This window comes from Lissotriton helveticus, chromosome 12, assembly GCF_964261635.1.
Source record: "Lissotriton helveticus chromosome 12, aLisHel1.1, whole genome shotgun sequence".
NCBI lineage: Eukaryota > Metazoa > Chordata > Amphibia > Caudata > Salamandridae > Lissotriton > Lissotriton helveticus.
The window spans coordinates 552985255-553007896 of NC_136073.1; the positions used below are offsets into that span (position 1 = coordinate 552985255).

The 22642-nt window shown below is 47.4% G+C and overlaps 1 protein-coding gene across 2 annotated transcripts in view; it reads left to right on the forward strand.

Moving 5' to 3' along the window:
• XAF1 (XIAP associated factor 1) overlaps positions 1 to 22642 on the forward strand; it is a 179237-nt gene that overhangs the window by 102083 nt on the left and 54512 nt on the right. For both annotated transcript variants that reach the window (XM_078671591.1, XM_078671592.1), the window contains exons 5-6: positions 16104 to 16174; positions 18909 to 19295. In XM_078671591.1, the coding sequence (XP_078527717.1) occupies positions 16104 to 16174; positions 18909 to 19295 (458 nt within the window). The remainder of the gene's footprint in view (positions 1 to 16103; positions 16175 to 18908; positions 19296 to 22642) is intronic.

Sequence of the window (22642 nt, forward strand, 5' to 3'; positions counted from 1 at the left end):
CGCTAGAGGAAGGGGGGGGAGGTTTACTTATCGAATATCCAGGTTTTAAGCTGTTTTCTGAAGGCTAGGTGGTTTTGAGTAAGGCGGAGGTGGGTGGGAAGGGAATTCCAGGTTTTGGCCGCTAAGTAGGAGAAAGATCTTCCCCCCATGGTGGCTTTGTGGATGCGCGGCACAGCGGCGAGGGCTTGGTTGGACGAATGCAGCTGGTGGGTGGGGGTGTAGAAGGAAAGGCGTGTGTTGAGACAATCAGGTCCAAGTTCGTATAGGACTTTGTGTGCGTGGGTGAGGAGACGGAACGTTATCCTCTTGTTGACGGGGAGCCAGTGAAGGTCTTTCAGGTGAGCGGAAATGTGGTCTGTGCGGGGGATGTCAAGTATGAGTCTGGCTGAAGCATTTTGGATGCGTTGGAGTTTTTTCTGCAGTTTTGCGGTGGTACCGGCGTAAAGGGTGTTTCCGTAGTCCAGACGGCTTGTAACCAGTGCGTGGGTGACCGTTTTTCTTGTTTCGGTGGGGATCCAGCTAAATGTTTTTTTGAGCATGCGTAGGATGTTGAAGCATGAAGATGAGACGGCGTTGACTTGTCTGGTCATCGAGAGTGAGGTTTCCAGGATGATGCCCAAGTTCCGTGCGTGGTCCGTCGGTATGGGGGCTTTTCCTAGGGCGGTTGGCCACCAAGAGTCGTCCCAGGCGGAAGGGGGTGCGCCTAAGATAAGGACTTCCGTTTTGTCCGAGTTCAATTTTAGACGGCTGTGCTTCTCAGAAGGGGTTCCCCTCAGCCACAGAGACCGGCCCAGGCCTGGTTCTAGCAGGTGGGCCAGGCCCGTCTAGACATGACCTGTGGTCCTCCATGTAGACAGAAGAGTCCATGGACAACAAACCTGTTTTAAGCGAAAAAGAAACAAATATGCACCCTGACCTTTTCTTATTACAAATATGCACACTCATCTCTACGCTTTGCTTTTGTATAACATAATGTCAAGTAATGTTTATTAGTCTCATGAGTCAGAAGTGCGTTCATGAGCAAGGTGCCACTAATTCCAGAACGGACTTCCCCACATTTTACATTTCGTGTGAGGAACGTTGCAGGAATTAAAAAATATCTGGATTTTGCATGAGAAGAGCATACAGATCAGTAACAAACACTTGTCCTATACTTCCTAGCCTCCTTGGATGGATATTCCATTCATCCACCCACCTTTCCACACATCCAGCCAGCCTTCATCCATCCACCCTTTCTTTCATTCATCCATTCATCCACCCAGCCTTTCACCCTTCCATCCATACATCCTTCATCCATTCACCCTTTCATCCATCCATTCATCCACCCAGCCTTTCACCCGTCAATCCATACATCCTTCATCCATCCACCCTTTCATTCATCCATCCAATCATCATTTATCCACCCGCCTTTTCATCCATCCACCCACCCGTCCATTCATCCACCCAGCCTTTCACCCGTCAATCCATACATCCTTCATCCATCCACACTTTCATCCATCCATCCACCCATCATTCATCCACCCACCTTTTCATACATCCATCCACCCATTATTCATCCACCCACCCTTTCTTTCATCCATCCATCTTTCATCCATCCACCCTTTCATTCATCCACCCACCCTTTCACCTGTCCATCCATAAATCCTCCATCCATCCACCCTTTCATCCATCCATCATTCATTCACCCACCTTTTCACACATCCATCCATCCACCCATCATTCATCTACCCACCCTTTCACCCGTCCATCCATCCACCCTTTCATCCATCCACCCTTTCATCCATCCATCATTCATCCACCCACCTTTTCACACATCCATCCATCCACCTATCATTCATCCACCCACCCTTTCATCCATCCACCCATCTTTCATCCATCCATCCACCCATCTTTCATCCATCCATCCACCCATCCATCCACCCATCCATCCATCCACTCATCCAGCCATCCACCCACTCATCCACCCATCCATCCATCCACCCATCCATCCATCCATCCACCCACCCATCCACCCACCCTTTCATCCATCCACCCTTTCATCCATCCATTCACCGATTCTTCATCCATCCTTGAGTTTAAAAAAAACACAGGCTGTTGATTTATATCTCTAATGTGCTCCTGTTGTGAATCTTTGCCCGTGCTATATTATTAAAAGATCAATTTAAAAATGAAAACTGGACCAGACGGAAATACAGTGACTTGTTAGTGTTTTTAATGTTTCCCTTCACATCCCTAAAAACTTAATGGAGCAAAGCCAATAGGCCCATGTCTATGCTTCAAGTGAAGTGGGTTGGTGTGCATGAGTGGGAGCTGAAAGTGTGGTTACTCTCAGAAGTGCAAAGATGTTTTTTTTACGCTTTAAAATTACCTCAATGTTTCCCTTCACATCCCTAAAAACTTAATGGGGCAAAGCCGATAGGCCTGGGTATATGCCAATAGGCCTGGGTCTATGCTTCAAGTGAAGTGGGTTGGTGTGCATGAGTGGGAGCTGAAAGTGTGGTTACTCTCAGAAGTGCAAAGATGTTTTTTTACGCTTTAAAATTACCTCAATGTTTCCCTTCACATCCCTAAAAACTTAATGGGGCATATCCAATAGGCCTGGGTATATGCTTCAAGTGAAGCGGGTTGATGTGCTTGAGTGGGGGCTGAAAGTGGGGTTACTTTCAGAAGTGCAAAGATGGTAAGTCTGTAAGCAGAGCACAGAAGTACACTATCCTTTAATGTTCATTGGTAACGCTGTGGTGTAGAAAACCGCGATGTTACAGCATGCGCGATGTAACAGCATGCGTTGTTTCCTAATGCAATGTTAACGTTCCCGCGATGTAAAATGTACGTTGTTATGCACCCGCGATGTTTGCACATCATTGTAATGGGTGTTCACCCTTTATATCTACTCTAGACTTAAAGGACGCATATTTCCATATTCCAAAACATCCTGCACATCGCAAGTATCTCAGATTTGTGATAGCGGGGCAGCATTATCAGTTCAAAGTGCTTCCATTTGGAGTCACCACTGCTCCCAGAGTATTCACCAAATGCCTGGCAGTAGTCGCTGCTCACCTGTGAAGACAGCACATTCATGTCTTCCCATACTTGGACAACTGGCTCATCAAAGCCAGCACTTACCCAAAGTGCCTCCAACACACTCAGATAACACTCCAATTACTGCACCGCCTGAGGTTCACAGTAAATGTGTTGAAGTCTCATCTTCAATCTTCCAACACAGAAACCTATCTGGAAGCCACTTTAGTATTAAATATCTTTTATTGAGCATGTCAACACAGAATGATCATCAAACAAATGTGAGTGGTTTCCAAGCAGTTCGTTAAAAAATAGGGTTCGATTACAGTGGAGGAAGTCCAGGACAATACTGCATTTCCAAAAGCAAAATTATACACAGCAAGCCGCCTACAACCCATCATGGGCCGGACGCGTTTCAAACATTGCAGCACTACGCGAAGACCGCCACAGTTCCTTCTGTAGACCTTCACCTCCGTTCGCCTTCGCGGCTCGGAGCCCGCCCCAAATGCCGTACAACGCTGCTGGTCGACACACTCATCAAACAACAAACCCCAAACCCCTCCCCGCACCCAATGAGCCTAACCCCCCCCGTCCCCAACTCCCCCTCTACCCCGTTAACCCCCCCCAACAGTCCCGACCCCCCCATGCCCTCCCTCACCCTCCCCCCTTGGTCCATGGTCTCGTTCCAGTTGGTGTGACAACATCGTCTAGCAGCCTAACGGGCGGATTTGGTGCCCTTCCTTTCTTGGTCCGTCTCTGTCAGCCTCAACAATCTAAGGTATCTCGGGCAGGTTACCTCCACGAACTCCGAGGACAGGAGGGCCAGAAACGGCTGCCAAAGTTCAGCATATTTAGCCCCCTCTTCCGTTTTATACAGAGAAAGCCTTTCCATACCCAGGACCATCCACAGTCGATGGAGCCAGCCCTGGTGCGTGGGAGCCGAGCGCCAATGTGCCAGGATATTTCGTAGCGCCGAGCCTATCGCTATGGCCATCAAGCGTCCCCGTCGTGATCGCAAGGGGTAGGTCAATGTATTGGGGAGCCCCAGAATGACATATGAGGGGAAGCGTGGAATTTCGGTGTCAAAGTGGGTGTCTACGTCATCCAGTACCTGGCTCCAATAGTCCTGCACAAATCTACAGTCCCAAAGTATGTGCGTGAGGGTACCCAGTTGTCCGCATCCCCGCCAGCATAAGGGGTCCTTGCTACTGTCCATTTCATACAGCGCTCCGGGGTGTAATACCAATAGGTCACCACCTTCGTGAGAGTGTCTGTGAGCCCCATATGGTAAGCTGAGTGTCGCGCTCTATAATATATCCCTTCCCACTCCTTGTGTGTGAAGGACCTCCCCAGTTCTCTCTCCCAACGTGTCCTACTCGCGCTGTAAGTGTACCTGTGTTCGTGTGTGAGCTGTTTGTAAAGGTCAGAGATTAGCTGCTTGTCGGACTTGCGCGTAATGAACCAGTATTCGAAATCCGTCAGTCGCCTGTTCGCCTCCGATCTCACCGTCATACTAAGGGCCCAGTTTCTAACCTGGAAGTAGCGGAGCCTCTCGGATTCTGGGAGGCCGAATTCCTGGCGGAGCTGTGGAAAGGGAACTATTCCCTCGGGACCATACACGTGGCAAAGAGAGCGACATCCAGCCAATTTCCAATGTTCGAAGGCCTTCCCATCCATCCCCGGTTGAAAGTCAGGGTTATCAAGGATGGGAGTGAGTGGTGATGGCAAGGTGGTGAGGCCGAGTGCAACCCCAACCCGGTCCCAAATCTCTAGCGGGACTCGAGTGATGAAGGACGCGTAAAGGTTGTGGGGCCTATGGACCTTATGCATGAACGGGATCTCTTGCAGTGTCCTTCCAGCGACCGCTTGGTCCTGGAAGAACCAGTGCTTCCCTGACTCCCATTGGACCCACTCCGCCATGAAACGTAGCTGCGCCGCCTGAAACTATGTGGCTAGGTTCGGAATCCCAATCCCTCCGTGCTCTGGGGCAATCATCGCTATCTGGGCTTTCAGGCGCGGCTTCCTGCCATTCCATATAAATTGTGAGAGCTCTGATTGCATCAATTTGATCCAGCCTTTAGGGGGAGCGAGGGGAATAGTGCGAAAGATGTAAAGTATCTGGGGGAGAACAGTCATCTTGATCGCCACTACCCTGCCCAGCCACGACAGCGGATAATGTTTCCACTGTCCCAACTCCCGTCTGACCGTCCGTCGTAGGTGGGTATAGTTCACTTCCACCGTGGTCTGTAAGGAGGGAGCTAATTTGATGCAGAGATACGGAACTGCATCAGTTGCCCACTGTAAGGGGAATTTGTCCTGTAGCTCAGTGCGCGCTTTCGACGACAGAGACAGATCAAGGGCCACTGACTTTGTCATGTTGACTTTAAAGCCTGACACGCTGCCAAACCTCTCTAGGTCGACCATGCAGGCAGGGAGAGAGCTCCGGGGCTCAGCAAGAGACAACAAGACGTCATCGGCGTAGAGACTTACGACGTGTTACTCCGCCCCAAATTTAATCCCCTTAACTTCCGGGTCAGTTTGGATTAGCTGTGCCAGCGACTCCATGTAGAGGGCAAATAATAGAGGGGATAGTGGGCACCCCTGCCTGGTGCCTCTTTCGATCCTGAATCGGGGGGAGGATAGACCATTAACCCGGACCGTGGCTGAAGGGAATTTATAGCAGTTCATCACTCTGGTCTGGAACTTGAGTCCCATTCCGGCCTTCACTAACACCTTCGCGAGGTAGGGCCAGTGCACCCTGTCAAAGGCCTTCTCCGCATCGATGGCTAACATCATATATTCGCCCTGTGTGCGGGACGCTTTCTCAATGAGGTGGAGGGCCCGTTTGGTGTTATCGGAGGTCTGTCGCTCCGGTATAAAGCCAGACTGGTCCGGTTGAATGAGGTCCCCCATGCAAGGGCCCAGTCTGGAGGCGAGGATCCCGGTCTAGAGCTTGAGGTCCACATTCAGGAGGGAGATGGGCCTGAATGCCCCGCAGTCAGTGTGGTCTTTGCCCGGTTTGGGTATAACCGCAATGGATGCCTCGAGTAGTTCCCCAGGGATCCCCCCTTCCTCCGCGAATGAAGTAAAGAGTCTGGCCAGCAGCGGTGCCAATTGGGCACAGAAGGTTTTGTAGAAGGACGCCGGCAAACCATCCGGTCCCGGTGCCTTGCCAAGTTTAAGTCGGGAAATCGCCGAAACAACTTCCTCTATGCGGATATCCTTCTCTAGTCCCTCAGATTGCTCCTGAGTTAGGGCCGGTAACGGGATTGACTCCAGGAAGGCCATTTCTGCCTCCGGCGGCCAGGATGCTTGTCGGTCTTCCGAAGTTTGTCTCCGCCCGCCGTACTATTCGAGATCTACACTGGCTGCCTGTAGGGCAAAGAATTAAGTTTAAAGCATTGTGCTTAACTTTTAAAAATTTTAAATTTGCTTCTCCTCCTATTCTGTCACAGGCTATTCAACACTATGCCCCGTCCAGAACCCTCCGATCCTCAGGCTCAAATCTTGCCATTGTGCCCCGCTTTAAAAGAGCTAGAATGGGCGGTCGCTCTTTTTCAGTATTGGCGGCGGCTCTTTGGAACTCTTTACCTATCACTCTTCGTGATATTCCTGATCTGCTTCTTTTTAGGAAGGCATTGAAAACCTTCCTATTTTCCTCAGTCTAATTCCCTCTGTTTCTTTTTACCTTTGTTGTGTTGTGTTCACCATCTCTGGAAAGCGCCGGGACGCCTCTTGGCTGCGGCATCTGAGCGCTATATAAAAATAAAATAACATAACATAACATAACATAACATATAGAGTAGCATAGAAATCGCTAAAAGCACCTGCTATCGCCCGATCTCCGGTGACACAGGCGCCATCTCTCCCCTTCAGTTCCCTGACCTCCCGTTTCTGGGTGATTCTGCGTAGCTTATGCGCCAGCAGCCGCCCGCATCTGTCTCCACCTGTGTAGTATGCATGCTTCAGCCTCAAAGCTGCATACTCTGCCCTGTCCATGTCCAGCGCCGCCAGCTGCTGACGAGCAGCCTTCAATTGGCGCCAAATCCTCGGGGCACCTGTCCTCCTATGGATTTGTTCTAGTTCCCTTGTCTTCTGGGTTAGCTCATCCCTCTTGACCTGACGTTCTATGTTCTCCGCAGTTGAGATCGAGATAAATTCACCCCGCAATACGGCTTTGAGCGCAGCCCACTGAGTGGCCAGCGTGGTGTTCCCGTTACTGTTATGGGACAAATAGTCCTTTATGGCTCCTTGAATCCTGGAGACTGCCTCTTTTTTGGAGAGCAGAGAGTCCCGTAGTCGCCACACCCTGCCCGCCCTCGGGCCCGTCGGCCCAGCGAGAGAGACCATGACCGGGCCGTGGTCTGAGAGGGACGCTGTGCCGATCTCTGCCCTGGTGATGAGCGACCGCGCAGCTGTGGAGACAAGCAGGTAATCTAGTCGCGCGTATGCTTTGTGTGCCGCTGAGAAGTGTGTGTAGTCAGTCTCACCTGGATGAAGCTCGCGCCATATGTCCACTAACCCCAGGTCCTTCAGTCGGGCCAGACCCGCTGCCGATAAAGCACCCACCTGATTAGAGCGCTGACAGGACCGATCCCGTAAGTTGTCAAAAACCAAGTTCAAGTCCCCTCCCAACAGGAGGTGACGGTCTATGGTGTCAGTGGCCTCCGTGAGCGCATTGTGCAGAAACTTTTCCTGGCCTTCATTGGGCCCGTAGATCGAGCCGATCGTGTAGGTCAGATCTCCTAATGCAAACCTGTAAACCAGCAGTCGTCCCTTGATTTCCGCTATCTTACCCAGCACCCTTCCCTTAAATTGGCGTGCCACCAGGATTGCCACCCCCGCCTTTTTCTCTGTGCATGAGGAAAAGAATTGCAAAGGAAACTTGCTAGATTGGAGGCGGTGGCAGTCTCTTGCAAGAAGGTGCTGTAGGAGGCAGATATCTGCCTTGGACTGCTCTAAGAGCAAGAGGACTGCCTTGCGTTTCACAGGATTATTCAGCCGCCTCACGTTCAGAGTAAGAATCACAAAGTCGACTGGAGACATTCAGGGAAAGAAGTCCGACAAGTAGCTAGTACAGTAGCGACCACAGTGCCCCATCCGGGAGACCAACCCGCCTCCACCCACCTCCACCATCCCCCCCCCAGGGAAGCAGACACACCACACCACCATCGGACCATGAACCACATTCCTACCCCATCTCCCACCCACGGCCCCGCTCCAAAACACTCACCCCAACTTAAACTCCCCCCCCCAACTGCAAATTGGCATTGTCTCTCATCCAAGGATGAATAGGAAGAAAAAGGAAAGTAAGGGCGAGGGACGAGGGGCGCGCCCTGTATTATGCTGCTGGAAGACCCCCTCTCTGGCCTCGGTGCCGCGTCTCCGGTGCTAGCGCAGGGCTCCCCCACCATGCGCGTCTAGCTCCTCACCTCCACTCCGGACCAGTCTTGGGCGCCCTCCGTGTCGTCTCCTTCCAGGCCTCCGGATCCGCAGTGCCCTCAACCGGCCGGCGGCGATGCGCGCCACTCACCGCGTCCCGCGGGCCGCGACTGCCGAACACACTGCCCGTCTCTTGTTCTCCCGGACGTGTGGAGATCGCACTCGACACCCCCAGAGCGCCACCGCCAGCGGGTGTGGTGCGCACTTGCGTGTCCCGGTGGGGGACGGGGCGCAGCTTGTCTCGGGGGTCGCTACTCCGGGCCTCCAGAGCACGGCCACTCGTTGGTGCGCGGGCCCTACTGCCTCCTCAGCGACGCGGGGGTTGGGCTCCACACGGCCTCCGGGTTCCAGGCGGCCCGCCCTGCTCGCTGGTGTGCTGCGGTCGCTCGGGGGTGGGCAGCCAAGGACGACTCACCCGTCGCCGCCAAACTGCCAGGGGTCCGTATCCCCGATCCGGCCAGGCCGCAGCTCCAGTGCCGCGGGGGGAGGGGCGGCCCGCGGTCTCCGCGGCTCAGGCAGTCCGCCGCACTCCGCCTGTCTCAACGTGCTGCCACCGCGCCCCCGGTGGGTTTCTTGGTGTCGTAGATGCTCACCACGGCTCCGACAGCCCAGGGACCCCGTGTCACGGGTCCCGGTACGTCGGAACCGGTGCTGGAATTCGGCTGCCGGCGGGAGCTAAGGATTTACTCGACCGCTCTCGCCGCCATCTTGGCCACGCCCCACTGGAAGCCACTTTAGATATCAAAGACCTCTAGCTAGTCCCGAAGCAGCCAGAATTCGCAATATTCAGGCTCTAATTGCTCGGTTTCAGCCCAACCACTCACTACCAGCTCAAGTGTATATGCAACTGCTGGGAATGATGGCATCCCCATGCAAGGCTTCTCATGCGTCCCTTTCAAAAGGAACCAGTCGGAGGGTCAATTGACCGATCTAGTGTTGGTAAACGGCCGCACCCATCGTCTCTGCAGTGGTGGAACCCACAAAATCTGTCCAAAGGGCGGCCCTTCATCGATCTTGTTCCACAGACAGGGCTAACAGCAGACGAGTCGCTCACTGGTTGGGGAGCTCATCATCAACATTACACATTTCAAGGCTTGTGGGGTCAAAAGCATATACATAAACCACATAAACCACCTAAAGCTGCTAGCAGTGTTTCTAGCATTCAAACCCTTTCAAATTCACCTTGTAGGCAAAGCTATCCTAAGCCCCACCGACAACATGACAGCCATGTACTATATACAATAACAGGGGGAGACACACTCTCTCCAACTAGCACAAGCCGTTTGGAAGTGGGCCATACACCACCGAATTGATCTCCTAGCAGAACACCTTCCAGGAGTAAACAATCAAATTGCCAACCTTCTCAGCAGACAAAGGCAGCAAATCCACGAGGGGAACTTCATCCTCAAGTTCTCCTCCCATACTTTCAAAGTTGGGGTTTTCCCCAAATAGATCTATTTGCCACATGAAAACGCAAAATGCCCAAGCTTCGCCTCCAGATATCCACACCCATTCTCCAAAGGCAATGCACTATTGATGAACTGGTCAGGGATATTTGCCTACGCTTTTTTGCCTCTCCCACTTGATCCACTAGTGGTTCGGAGGCTCCGGCAAACATCCCTCACACTAATCCTAGTAGCTCCCACATGGGCCAGTAAACCTTGGTTCACAACCCTGTTGGAGGTGTCAGTAGTTCCATATCAAAAGCTGCATCTCGCATCCAGTCTTCTCACTCAGAGCCATGGAGAAATAAGACATCCAGATCCAAAATAACTCAACCTTGCGATCTGGCTTCTGAAGTCATAGAGTTTGGTTATCTGAATCTACCACCAGACTGTATAAACATAATAAAAGAGGCCAGAAGGCCTACTACAAGAGCTTTTTATGCAGCTAAATGGAAACAATTTGTTATGTATTCTAATAATACCAATATCAATCCCTTGGATGCTTCCATACAAAGTATCATCTGTTATTTATTAAAATTGCAGCCGTCAGGAATAGCATACACATCCATCTGCGTACATCTCGCTGCAATAGCTACTGTAAAACCTGGCCCTTTTTGCAGGGTCATCCCTAACATTTTTGCCTGACTCTTGTATTTTTTCTGACCTGGTTTTGTTGGTTTTATGACTCTGGGCACTTTACCACTGCTGATCAGTGCTAATGTTCATATGCTCTCCCTATTGTAAATAACTATATGAATTGGTATTCCCATAATTGGCTCATTTGGTTTACCTGTTAGTCCCTAGTAGAGTGCACCGTGCGTGCCCAGGGCTGGTAGAGCAAATGCTGCTGGTGGGCCTGCAGCGCTGATTACGCCACCCACAGAAGCAGCTTGTTTTTCACTGTTGCAAGGCTACCTGTTCTCCATAGGCCAGAATGGGCAGCTTGATTATTACACCTTATAATCCTAACTGACTCAGGGAACATTGTAGAAATTCGATTTTAGTATGCCTGAACTCAGAAAGATAAAATACATATTTTAGTGAAGTTGGTTTTAACATTCTGTGTTTGCCAATACCACTTTAAGAAAGTAGGTCTTTTCTTGCCTAAGCCTTCATGTGTGCTCTGCTCTTATGTGTATTGACTGTCTGGTTTTGGAGGGTTAGGGCAGGCTGAGTCAGACCTATAGTGATTAGAGAGATCTGCATTTGGAGTAGGGGAGGGTTGACCCTTTTGATCTGAGCAGGGCTGTGCCTGGAAAGAGGAATTCTGGCTCCACCTCCCACTGGGCGTCTGATGGCAGACCCCCTCTTTCTGAAAGGAAGGATGCAGCCTTGTAAACAAAGTGCTCCAGGACTGAGCAGAACCAGTGGTGGCTGGGTTCAGTGACTTGTGACTGTTTAGAACAAAGACTTTTGGGGTATAAATATCTGTGCTGAAACCCCTACAATTTGTATTACTTCCGGATGTCAAGACGAACCTCTGCCCGTGTGACCAAGGAATCTGCAGTACTTGGACTGCCCCTGTGCCAGTGTGCTGTTTCTGGGGTTGGCCTGCAGTGGTTAACAGTGTACTTGGAATAAGAGGGGTAAGGACTTGGAGAGAACTTTCATGGATCTTGCTGAAGCAATCACCCAAGGGCTTGAATTGAGCTTGCCTCCTGTTGAAGTCTCAGACACATTAGACTTCACCATCAGCCTTCTGAATCCTCCCAGCGAGGACTTCTATTTGCAGGTGAGGCTCCTGTTGAGAATTCTAGGGCGTCTAGTTCTACTGCAGAGAACGCGGGCTGAAATCACTGCAACACACCTTTGCAAGCCGCTTCAGCCGAAAGCGCCATTTTGGGAATCGCGCTGCTGCCGTTGAGTGCTCGCAACCTGAAATCATCGCACCGCACGATTGCGGGCCGCTGCAGCTGAGAGCGCCATCGAGAATCATCACGCTACTGCCGCTAAGTGCGCGCAACATCAAGATCATCGCATCAAGAGCGTCGTATCCCAGCGATCGGCGCATCACAACATCGCATAGCGGACGCATCGCGGCTGCCATTTCCCTCGCATCGCACCAGGATCGCCGCTTCCGAGTGGAGCGCCATTTCTTCGAATCGCAACCTGCTCACAACACGCATTAGCAGATTGGCGCATCGCCGGCCTCGCATGTAGACGTTCATCGCATCGCCTTCCCTCCCATCAGCAGCTCGGCGCATTGTCTGCTCCCTCGCGGCAAGGAATCGATGCATCACCGGCCTCGCGTGGAAAGAATCGCGCTACAGCTTCATTGCGACATTTTGCTTATTTGCACTGCCAATCCAGGTACTTTGTGAGTAAAAGGGTCGCAGAGACCACTGCTTTGAACTGAAACTTTTTTTGCACACTTTGAACTATTTTTGCAGCATTCTAAGAGTATTTCCACTTTACAGTATTGTGGCTTTTTGTCGTTTTGGGTCTTGTGATAAGTCTATATAAAGATACTTATTTTTATAACTACTTGTGTGATGTCCCTTTGTAGTGTTCTTCACTGTGTTACTGTGTATGGTCTTAAATGCTTCACACACTGCCTCTGAGATAAGCCTGTCTGCTCGTGCTATGTTACCACAGGGTTGAGCAGGGGTTATCAAAGGGTGTAGCCCCCTTACTCTGACTTAGGAAGAAGGGTCCCTACTTGGACAGTGGCCAGCCATTGCCAACTAGAGACCCCCATTTCTAACAGCTGTGTACCTACAAAATAGACCGCACTTGATTCTGTTTAGGGTACCAGTTATCAAAGCCTTTATGGAAGGGCTAAAAAGAGTAATACCACCAAGACTTCCACCAGCCCCAGTGTGGAATCTTAACATAATCCATACACGATTAATGGGTCCACCTTTTGAACCAATGCAAAAAGGTGAACTACAATTTCTTTCATGGAAAGTAGCTTTCCTCTTTGCAATTACCTCACTGAGGAGAGTAGGTGAGTTACAGGAACTAACCATAGAAGAGCCTTTTTTCCAGCTTCACAAAGACAAAGTGGTTCTTTGTACTAACCCTAAATTTCTACCTAAAGTAGTTTCTGCCTGTCATATCAACCAATCGGTTGAATTACCCGTGTTTTTCTCAACCTGATTCAGTGGCAGAACGAGCTCTACACACCTTATATGTTAGAAGAGCTTTGCTATATTACATAGAAAGAACAAAACTATTTTGCAAAGCAAAACAACTTTTTGTTGCTTTTTCTTTACCACACAAAGGTAATCCTATATCCAAATCAGGTATTGCTAGATGGATGGTCAAATGTATTCTGACATGTTATGCAAAAGCAAAAAGAACTTTTTCAATACTCTCTAGAGCTCATTCTACTCGCAAAATAAAGGCTACTATGGCTTTCTAAGAAAACATTCCCATAGCTGACATCTGTAAAGCTACAACATGGTCTTCACCCCACACATCACCAATCACTAGTGTGTAGATGTGTTAGCGAGAGAGCAAGCTAATGGTGACCAGGCAGTACTTAAAATACTCTTTCAGACAACTGCAACAGTTACAGGTCAGCCACTGCTTTGGGAGAATACTGCGGTATAGTCTAAGCAAAGCATGTGATCTACAGCTCACATGCCTCGAACTGAAAATGTTACTTACCCAGTAAGCATCTGGTCTTGGCATGTAGAGCTGTAGATTCACATGCGCCCCCCCGCCTCCCCGGGTACCTATATCTGTTGCAGTTTCTTACTCATATACATACGCATGGACATCTTATTCTACACTTACTAACTCCATTCTCACCCTCTGCTGGAAAACAATTTAACAATGGAGTTGATCCGCACGCGCACTATCACCGAAAGAAGGAGTCACCTTACCTCATGGCTGGAAAGACATCTTCGAAGAAAAACAACTTGCAAACATCCAGACCCAACACTAGATGGAAGGAGAATGCAATATATGTGAATCTACAGCTCTACGTGCCAAGAACATATGCTTACTGGGTAAATAACATTTTCCTTCTTTCCATGTCCACACAGGCGTTGTTGCTAGTTAAAGCAAATTTGTAAAGGGTTGTGGTGTGTGTACTTGCATTCCTCTACAGGTGCTGATGCACAATATTTCCTCCCGGTGCACTCATTTCTTGAAAGCTAGTTTCTGCAATTAATCTGATTTTATGACACACAATAAAAGACTTTTAAAGCCCCAACTCATTTGGTGCCTGGCTTGCTGCTTATTCTCTAGTTAACGGTTGGTGAGCTTGCAGTCCAATGTGTGTCGATCAGATGAAAGTGTACACCACTTTAAAGTGAACCACAGCACCCCATGAAGTTGGAGCTCATTGGGCGAAGCTACTCTGTTGCAGCTCACATATGACATATAGACTTAACTCGAAGCACATTCTTTTTGGTATTAATGCATTCTTGCCATAATGTTTCACTTCTAACAGGCCATTGAAAAGTAATGTCCGGCCTAAAAAAAATTCTATGTTTATCAAAAACAAGATGATAATGGTATTCCAACACTCTGAATTGAGTAGCTGTGTATACAGTGATTTAATGTAAGTAAATATCATGTTAGATTTTTTCAAGCAAAGAACTGTCTTTCTGCATCTCACATTAAATCTGGACCTGTTCAGATTCACTGCATGTGCCGTGCCTCTGATGGGCATGTAGTGCACGCACACAAATGTGAATGAGTCTGCCTAAATCTGATTCTCTACTCTTGCGGAGACATCTGTTTCTAGTGTGCATTTGCTGAGTTTTTGAATGTTTCTTCAGCTACATATAGTTTGGTTAGGTTCTCAGTTTTAGATTCTCACATTGCGCAGTTTTGTTGTCCTGGACACCCAAGAATCTGTTTGTTTTCCAGCCATTTTAAGATTTGTCAGTAGGTTAGATATGTAGTTGGTAAATGTAGGGTCACGGTTGGAGTACAGTGTGAGGCTACTTGGGGTAGGTATTTTGGGCCTTTGGTATAGTAGGCTTTTTGACTTGTTCAGAGGACCTTGAACTTGATCCTTTGAAGCGCAGTCTTGCAGGCTGGTTTTGTAATATTTGCAGCCTATTGATGAGTGTCCTTAGAGGTCTTGTGTAGATAAGGTTACTGTAATCAAAGGGAACACTTATTTATGCAGTAGTTAGGGATCGGAATATGTAGCAAGGTCTACTAAATTATGTTCAAAATTATGTACATTTTGGGTTATAATGTGGCACATTGTGTGGCAGAATTGTTATGCTATTTTGTCATTCTGACACCACAGAGTGCTTCCTGACCTCACAAAGTGTATGAAGTGCTTTACATTTGTAAATACAATCATAAGTACTCTCAGCACAATACCTCAGTGCTGCAATCTGGAACTAGATTGTAAACAGTGAACCTGAAAATAGGGGTTGTCCTACATTGGGCACTTTTTTTTAGTATCTTTTGATCCGGTTAAGCTAGAATTCTTTTTCTTTAAATCTAAAAACGTATTGAATGTGTAGTACGTGACAAGTGTAGTAAATCTATAGTTATGTTGAGAATGCTTCCAGATCGCAGAATTCAGTTGCCCCGACGGTAGTCAAGGCATGCCAAGACCCGGACATTGTGTAGCTTCACCCAGTCCTGCGTGAAATGGTTGGAGTATTTTCTGGAGGAGAGAGTGAGCTGCCACTGATTTGCCTTGCGGCTAGAAGTCAGACCTCACCTTCATTCTGTAGAATAGGTGTAAAAAATGTTGGTGTGTATTGGGGTATCATTGATTTATACATGGAAATGCTCCTGTTATTGATTGAGGAGTTATTCCAGGGGTAAACATAACATTGAAAAGTAGACAAGAAACTGGAGTTCCCTGGGGCATGCTGTAGGACACTGATCATGATGATGATTCCGTTGAGATGTTCATGTTTTTCTGGATATCTTTATAGAGACTTGATTTAATGTTGCTGGCAGTTGTTAAGAAAAATCTTGCATGTGCCCCCTGCTCCAGAAAACAAATAATGGCTACCATTGCCGCTCGCCATAGTACTTGATTCAGGTCACAGCTAAGAAGAGTGTGCACACATCCATCCTTTTGCTACACGCAAAGAAAATTATTAGAGGGTACAATAGTAATGAACTATTTGTTACAATGCTTTTATGTTGCTTGCTTTTACCAAAAATAAACAATTTTGATTTACTAATACTTAAAGTAATAGGACATATAGCTCCAATGCATATATTTCTCCTAAATCTCAAACATTCGTTATTTGTTCTTCAAAGATTTCAGTAAAAAGGTGTGTTGCCCGAAGTGTTCAACGAGGCTGACAGAAAGCACATACCTGCGTCACCTGGTAAGCTTCATGCTGCATGTTTGGTGAATGATTGAATCAGAGATCTGTAGAATGACAACCTACCACTAAAGTAGCTTTCACCCAATAGGAACTGCCAAACTATAATGACCTGGTAGCAAATCATCTTTCCTTGGAAACCTTTGGGGGGATGGTCCATGACTTCATGGCTTGTTTTAATCCCATATGATCGGTGACCAGATGGTTTAGTAAGGTAAAGTGATCCAAAGAATCACCTAGCCTAGAGAATGATATATCACCTTTCCCAACAACAGTGAACAACAGTTGAAAGATCTAAGAGTACACTCACAGCGTTGACGTTTTTATTTCACAGTGAGAAAGAGTGGGCTCAAAGCATGTTAAGGCTTGTGAAAAATCTACTGTGACAGGGAGCCATGAGAATGGAGCATTGTGAAATTCTAGACCAGGGGTTCTTAACCTTGGGTCCACATCTCCTCCTCAGGGGGTATGTGACTGTTTAGAAAATTATATATCAGCAGAAAGAATAGTAAAAAATATACACATAAAAAACCAAAATTGAATTTTTTTTAAACACTCTGTAAATGTGAAGTAATTTGAAAATGGAGGCTAAAATTAAGTTGCTATACTTAGCTTGTACGTGGGAGTAGCACAAGCACAGCAAACAGTAGTTCCGGTGATTGGTTGCCTTAGCTAAATTAGTAGTTTGCAGCCACACTACTATCTTCCAGTTATGTTATGTTATGTGAATGTATAAAGCGCATGGCTACCCCAACATTGGGGCGTCCCAGTGCTAGCATACAAGGAGGCCAGGAAGGACGAATTAAGTGGAAGAGAAAAGCCAGGTTTTAATCAATTTCCTAAATGCCCAGTGATCTTGTGTGCTCCAAGCAGCAAGTGAGGCGGCATTCCATAGGGCGGAGGCAAGTGCCTTGAAGGAGTGTCCGCCCGCTCGCCTCCTGCGCACTCTAGGAGTACAGGCCAGGTGCAGATTGGCAGAGCGCAGAGCTTGCAACGGAACGTATAGAGAACAGAGCCCTTGCAGGATTTGGGGGCCTTAGCCATGTAGGATCTTGTGCGTGGTGCAACTCTCTGTTCAATCGGCAGCTAATGAAGACGGTGAAAAAAATTGGAGGCGTGACAATGCTTCGGAAGGGCAAAAAGGATACGTGCTGCCACATTCTGTGCCCGTTGAAGTCTTTTGGTGACTGCTTAATTCACCCCAAGTAGGAGCCCATTACAATAGTCCAATTGAGACAGCACTACTGATTGGACAATCGTTTGGCGGATAGATGCATCAAAGAATCCCAGGATGGGATTTAGGCCGCGTAAGAGGCCAAAACAAGTCCCCGCCACTTTTTTTGCGCGGTTCTCAAATGAGAGGGCATTGTCAATCACGAACCCTAGGTTCTTAACTGCCATTTTTGGTTGGGGAGGAGTGCCCAGAGCACTCGGCCACCATTGGTTGTCCCATTGAAGGATATCCCGACCTACAAGGAGCACCTCAGACTTGGTGGAGTTCAATTGTAGGCAGTTGTCTGCCATTGTGTCTGAAATGGCCAGAAAATCCTCTCGGAATTTCACTTGGTCCTGTTTAACGTTGTTAGAAAAGGTGACTCATGAGATACTAAAGGCCTGTGTTTGGACATTTATGTAGACAAAAAAACATCACTGCTCAAGTGAGCGAGCAGAAGATACTGCTACTCTACCAGATAGAAAACTGAAAAATGCATTAAAGACTCACAAAACAAAGAAAATAAACAATCTAAGACAAGGGGAATAACATTTAGACAGTGAGATAGGAATCATGGAACTACCAAGGCAAAAGCAGTGCAGATGGGTGGGGTGGCAAATAGTGTAATTAAGGCAGGTCCTCAAATGAGAGGGGAAGCCCGGATGCATATCAAATTTATATAGTCTCTGATCTGACTCTGTGCTCGGTGATGCAAAAATACTATTTCTCCATCTTGGAGCCGCACCTATAGGTGCAAGCCCAAACTTATGTGAATGCTTAACTGTATATTTCGGGACCCAATGGGTATGGCAACATAGCGCTTTGTTTCAGTGGCATGGCAAAGATGATTCACTTGATGATGGTCTGCCACTGTATTCCTCTGACCTTTCACCTTCCTCAGGTCAGATGTGGCACAAGTGACTATCAAAAGCATAAAGTAGTAATGTGTTGGCCCTGTATGCTTGCAGTATCAGTGGTTAGCGCGATTAATGCAACATGTGAGATACAGAACACTAATATTTCCAACCCTTTATGCTGGGGTAGAAATATTCTCTCCCCAATGGTGTAATAAAGAGGATGTACACTTTATGAATTAGGATTTTGAAGTGGCCTTTCAATCATTATAAACTGAATTTCTACCTATAACCCCTTCACTTTAATCTCCGGGAGGGATCTTTAGTCATCCCTAAAAACAATCAGCTTAGCAATGATGGATACATACACCAGTCAATGAGTATACACAATGTAAAACATTCTGTACAGGCTTGCCTATTAAGACAATAACAAAAAAACGTTTAATCCTTTTAATACTAAATGACCACTGGAGCCAGAACTAAAATGAGCTCCTGTAGACAAAGGATTGTGAAGCATTTTAATTACATGTGATATATTTTGACTTGTTAAATTGTAATCTTTAGTCATTTTTATTGACCTTGTTTTTAAATTGAAAACTCTTGATATCAAAACCAATTTTCCATTAATGTAAATACTTCAATGTGTTTTTGCCCTTCTCTTTAATTACAGAATGAGTGCAGTCCACTGTCCCAGTCTGTTAGCCATGTTCCTTTCATGCCACGCAGAAGAAATACAGATAACTTCAGGTCTAATTCTCCTGTGCTTAAACCTTGGAATGATATCCAGGCCTCTCTCCCGGACAAAGCATCAACAGAGAAAGATGATAATGTAATGAAGGAAGAATCAAGAGAGTTCTCATTTGGATCCCGTTGTCTTACCCCTTGCACACAAGACACATCTTTGCATTTGAAAGGTCGGCTTAGGCATTCCTCTTTTAACTATAACAAAAATCAGCATAGTGGGCTTGCTGGTGCATCTAACACGGCGTATGATGTCCTAAAGTCCTGTTCTCACTGCAGTATCCTTCTGCCTTCTCCAACTTTAAAGCAGCATGAGGTAAGGGCAACATGCAAGACTTATACTGTTGAACTGTAGTAATGTATACTTTACTAGTGTTGTGGGATGTTAAGTAGCCAATTATACCTTTCTTGATAACTCCATATAAAGAAGATCTCTTGTTGATTGGGGGATAGAAAATCACCTGTTTTGAAAATGCTATAGAAGACCGTGCTAATTTTGATTTAGTTTTACATAAGCACCACATCAGAATTCCACAGAGGTCATCCTTTTTAAAGTCTTATCTCCGGTAAACCTCGCAGACATACTCACTTCCCTTAAAGATGATGTCTTATCACGTCCTTCATCAAAGCTCTCTCTGCCACTTCTCACCATTATCAATGACTCCCTCACTCCTATGGATCTTCCCAGCAGCTCACAGGAAAGGCCAGATCATCCCACTCCTACAGAAACCTACACTAGACATGATGATCTTGGCGACTACTGGCCCATCACTCACTTACTGTTCATTAGCAAGACGAATGGAATATCATTATATGCTCAACTTCAATATCACATCAGTGCTAACCATCTCCTGCATGACTACCAATCTGACTTCAAATCACACTGCAGCACAGAGGCCACTACCTTATCAACGACAGACAGTGCCCTCCTGACCGCAGATGAAGATGACCCCTGCCTCCTGATATTGCTGGACCTCTCAGCTGCCTTTGACACAGTTAACTATTCCTCTCTCATCGACACTCTGGAGTCTCAAATGGGATTCACTTACAATGTCCTACACTGGTTTTCCTCTTGCCTTTCTAACCAGCATCAGTTTCTTCACATGCGCACTTTCAGGTCCCAAATAACCCTTCTCACCTGCAGAATCCAACAGGGTTCCATACTGTCCCATTATCTTTAACCTCTACACTGACCCATGGTGCTTTACTCACAATTAACAGCAACAATATTCACCAATATGCTGACGATATACAACTCTACTTGCAAGACTTCTCGGCTTGAGACATCCAACGCCTCAAAGACTGCCTGCCAGGGGCGTAGCTAGAGCTTCTGGCGCCCAGGGCTATCCCTCAGATTGCCGCCCCTGGCCGATAGCGGGAGGGGGAGAGAGGGGCTTGGGAAAAAAGGGTATATTTGCTCCGGAGCCCCCAATGAAGTCAACAGTGTAGCTTGGCTCTATCGCGCCAAAAACCTCCAGCTTGTTATTGATATATAGAAGTTAATTTCTCACAAGGCCTAGTGACTTAGCGAAATCCCACACTGCTTTTGTGTTCGGACATTCTTGGCATGCTTTACGTCCTAACGTTTGACATACTCCATTACTCCACCCCGTTATCATGTATTTTTAACCTCATTCCTCATCACCACATTCAGTACCTTCCAGTCTGGGTTGCGATCCCTAGCTATGTGCGTGCCCATTAATTTCTGGTGCTTTCCAGCCGTTTTAAGATCTTATAGTTTTGTGTTGCTCAAATTGGTCTAATTTATTATTTTTATAAGTTTCCATCATCTTTATTGCTTGATTTTGCTCACGCGGAAGAGTCACTCACAGTTGTTGAAATGTCACTTATAATACACTGAAATTCTAAAAATGTCACACACAGCAATCTGAAACCTAGGCAGCTAATGATGCTATTTATTTCAAAAGACATATTGAGCAGTTAAATAAAAAACAATTAGTTGATTACAGCACTGCGCACAGCGCCACCAGCTATATTAACCTGAGGCTGAAAGTAAGTTGCATGGCTAGTCTAAGTAATTACATTACAATACAATGAGGCATGATGGGGGGTCAAGCCTCAGGAGAAGAGGCTGACTGAGGAACACATAGGCTAGATATCTATGCTGTATTATTTCAAAAAGACAATTCGAGACACTGAGCAGTATTAATCCTAAAGCTAAACGTAAGATCCATTCTCAGCCAGACTGCCTCTTTGCATCCGGCTGTATCCCTAGCTGGGAATAACCCCCACAATCATGCTCTACGCTACAAGTTGTAGGAATACACATCACCCTTATTAGCAGGCAGTATATTTTAAGTGTGTGTGGTCCAGAGAGGCAAAAACGCAGGATTTTAAACGTACCACTGTGGTTGGTTTTATTAAAAAGAATGTATTTCTACCCCACCTAACCCTGTTAGCAACATTGGGATAATGAAAACCTGGTGGAAAAATTAATTTCTAGCCTATACCATGCAGTTTAGATGCAGCTCATTGATTGTGTTTCATATGTATATATGTTATATTAGGATTGTAACATAAACTTCAAGTAACAAAAGGATCTCTGTGACAAGAGTAGTAACCCCCTGAGCTTGCAACATAAAATGCAGTGTAGTGATCTGTCTGGCACATGTTCTGTGCAGCAGGTACATTAACCATCTGCGCTACTTGATGATGGGTGAAACTGCCACTAGACAAAACGCTTATCTGGCTTTAGCAGGAATATTATTCCCGAGCGTTATCTTGACATTTAAATTGCTTCCTGAGCAAAGAGAAAGGAGAACATGAACCATGGTAGCTTCTGACTTGCAGATGGAGCTCGAAAAGAAAAGTAAGCGCTCCAGCACTGCATCGCTTACTGTAATATACAAAGCACACAGACTTCTCCACTGCCTGATGTAAAAAGTAAAATGAAATACAGTCAGGAGAGGGAAACCTGGCGCACGCTATGTGCACCGGGCACCTGCACCACAACAGCAGAAACAAACAATGCTGTTGATATTTAAAGAAAAGCCAAACCATTGCTACCTTGGCTGTTGAAGCAAAAAAAACTATAGGGAAAAGGAGGGAGGCCCTGCGCTTGTCGACGAGGGAAGCCTGTAGCAATCTTCGCAGAAAGCTCAAAGTCAGGGGCGTAACACAGGCCCCCGCAGCCCCTGCGTTGCGGGGGGGCCCCGCGGCCCCAGGGGCCCCGGTGCTCCAGGGGCCCCGGGAGCCAGCAAACACTACATATCGTCAGGAATTTCCTAATCAAAAATGGTTACCGTGCATGGCAGTCGTTCGTTGCATCAGCACCTGGTCCTCGCTGTGGCCTCTTCATATTGGTGCGCAGCGCGTGCTGATGTCTCCGTGTCCGCGGCTGCGCAGTATTCTCCCTTAAGGTGGGGGCTGGTCTGGTGACCATTATCAAGCGCATTCCGCAAGCGTGACTGGTGAGGCGAGGCGAGGCGCCAAGGCATCACAGATGCCAGAAATGACTGAAAGGGGCTGTACGCCGCAGGCCGCAGCCCGCAGGCCATGACTTACTTATTTATACCCGCAGGTGAGTCTGTCCATGCATCCACATCTGAGGAGCAAGGAGTCCATGTTAGAGGGTGAGCTGGAATGGGATGCGTGGTGGGGCGGGCGGCCGGGATTAAAAGTGAAGTGAAACGTCATATAGGC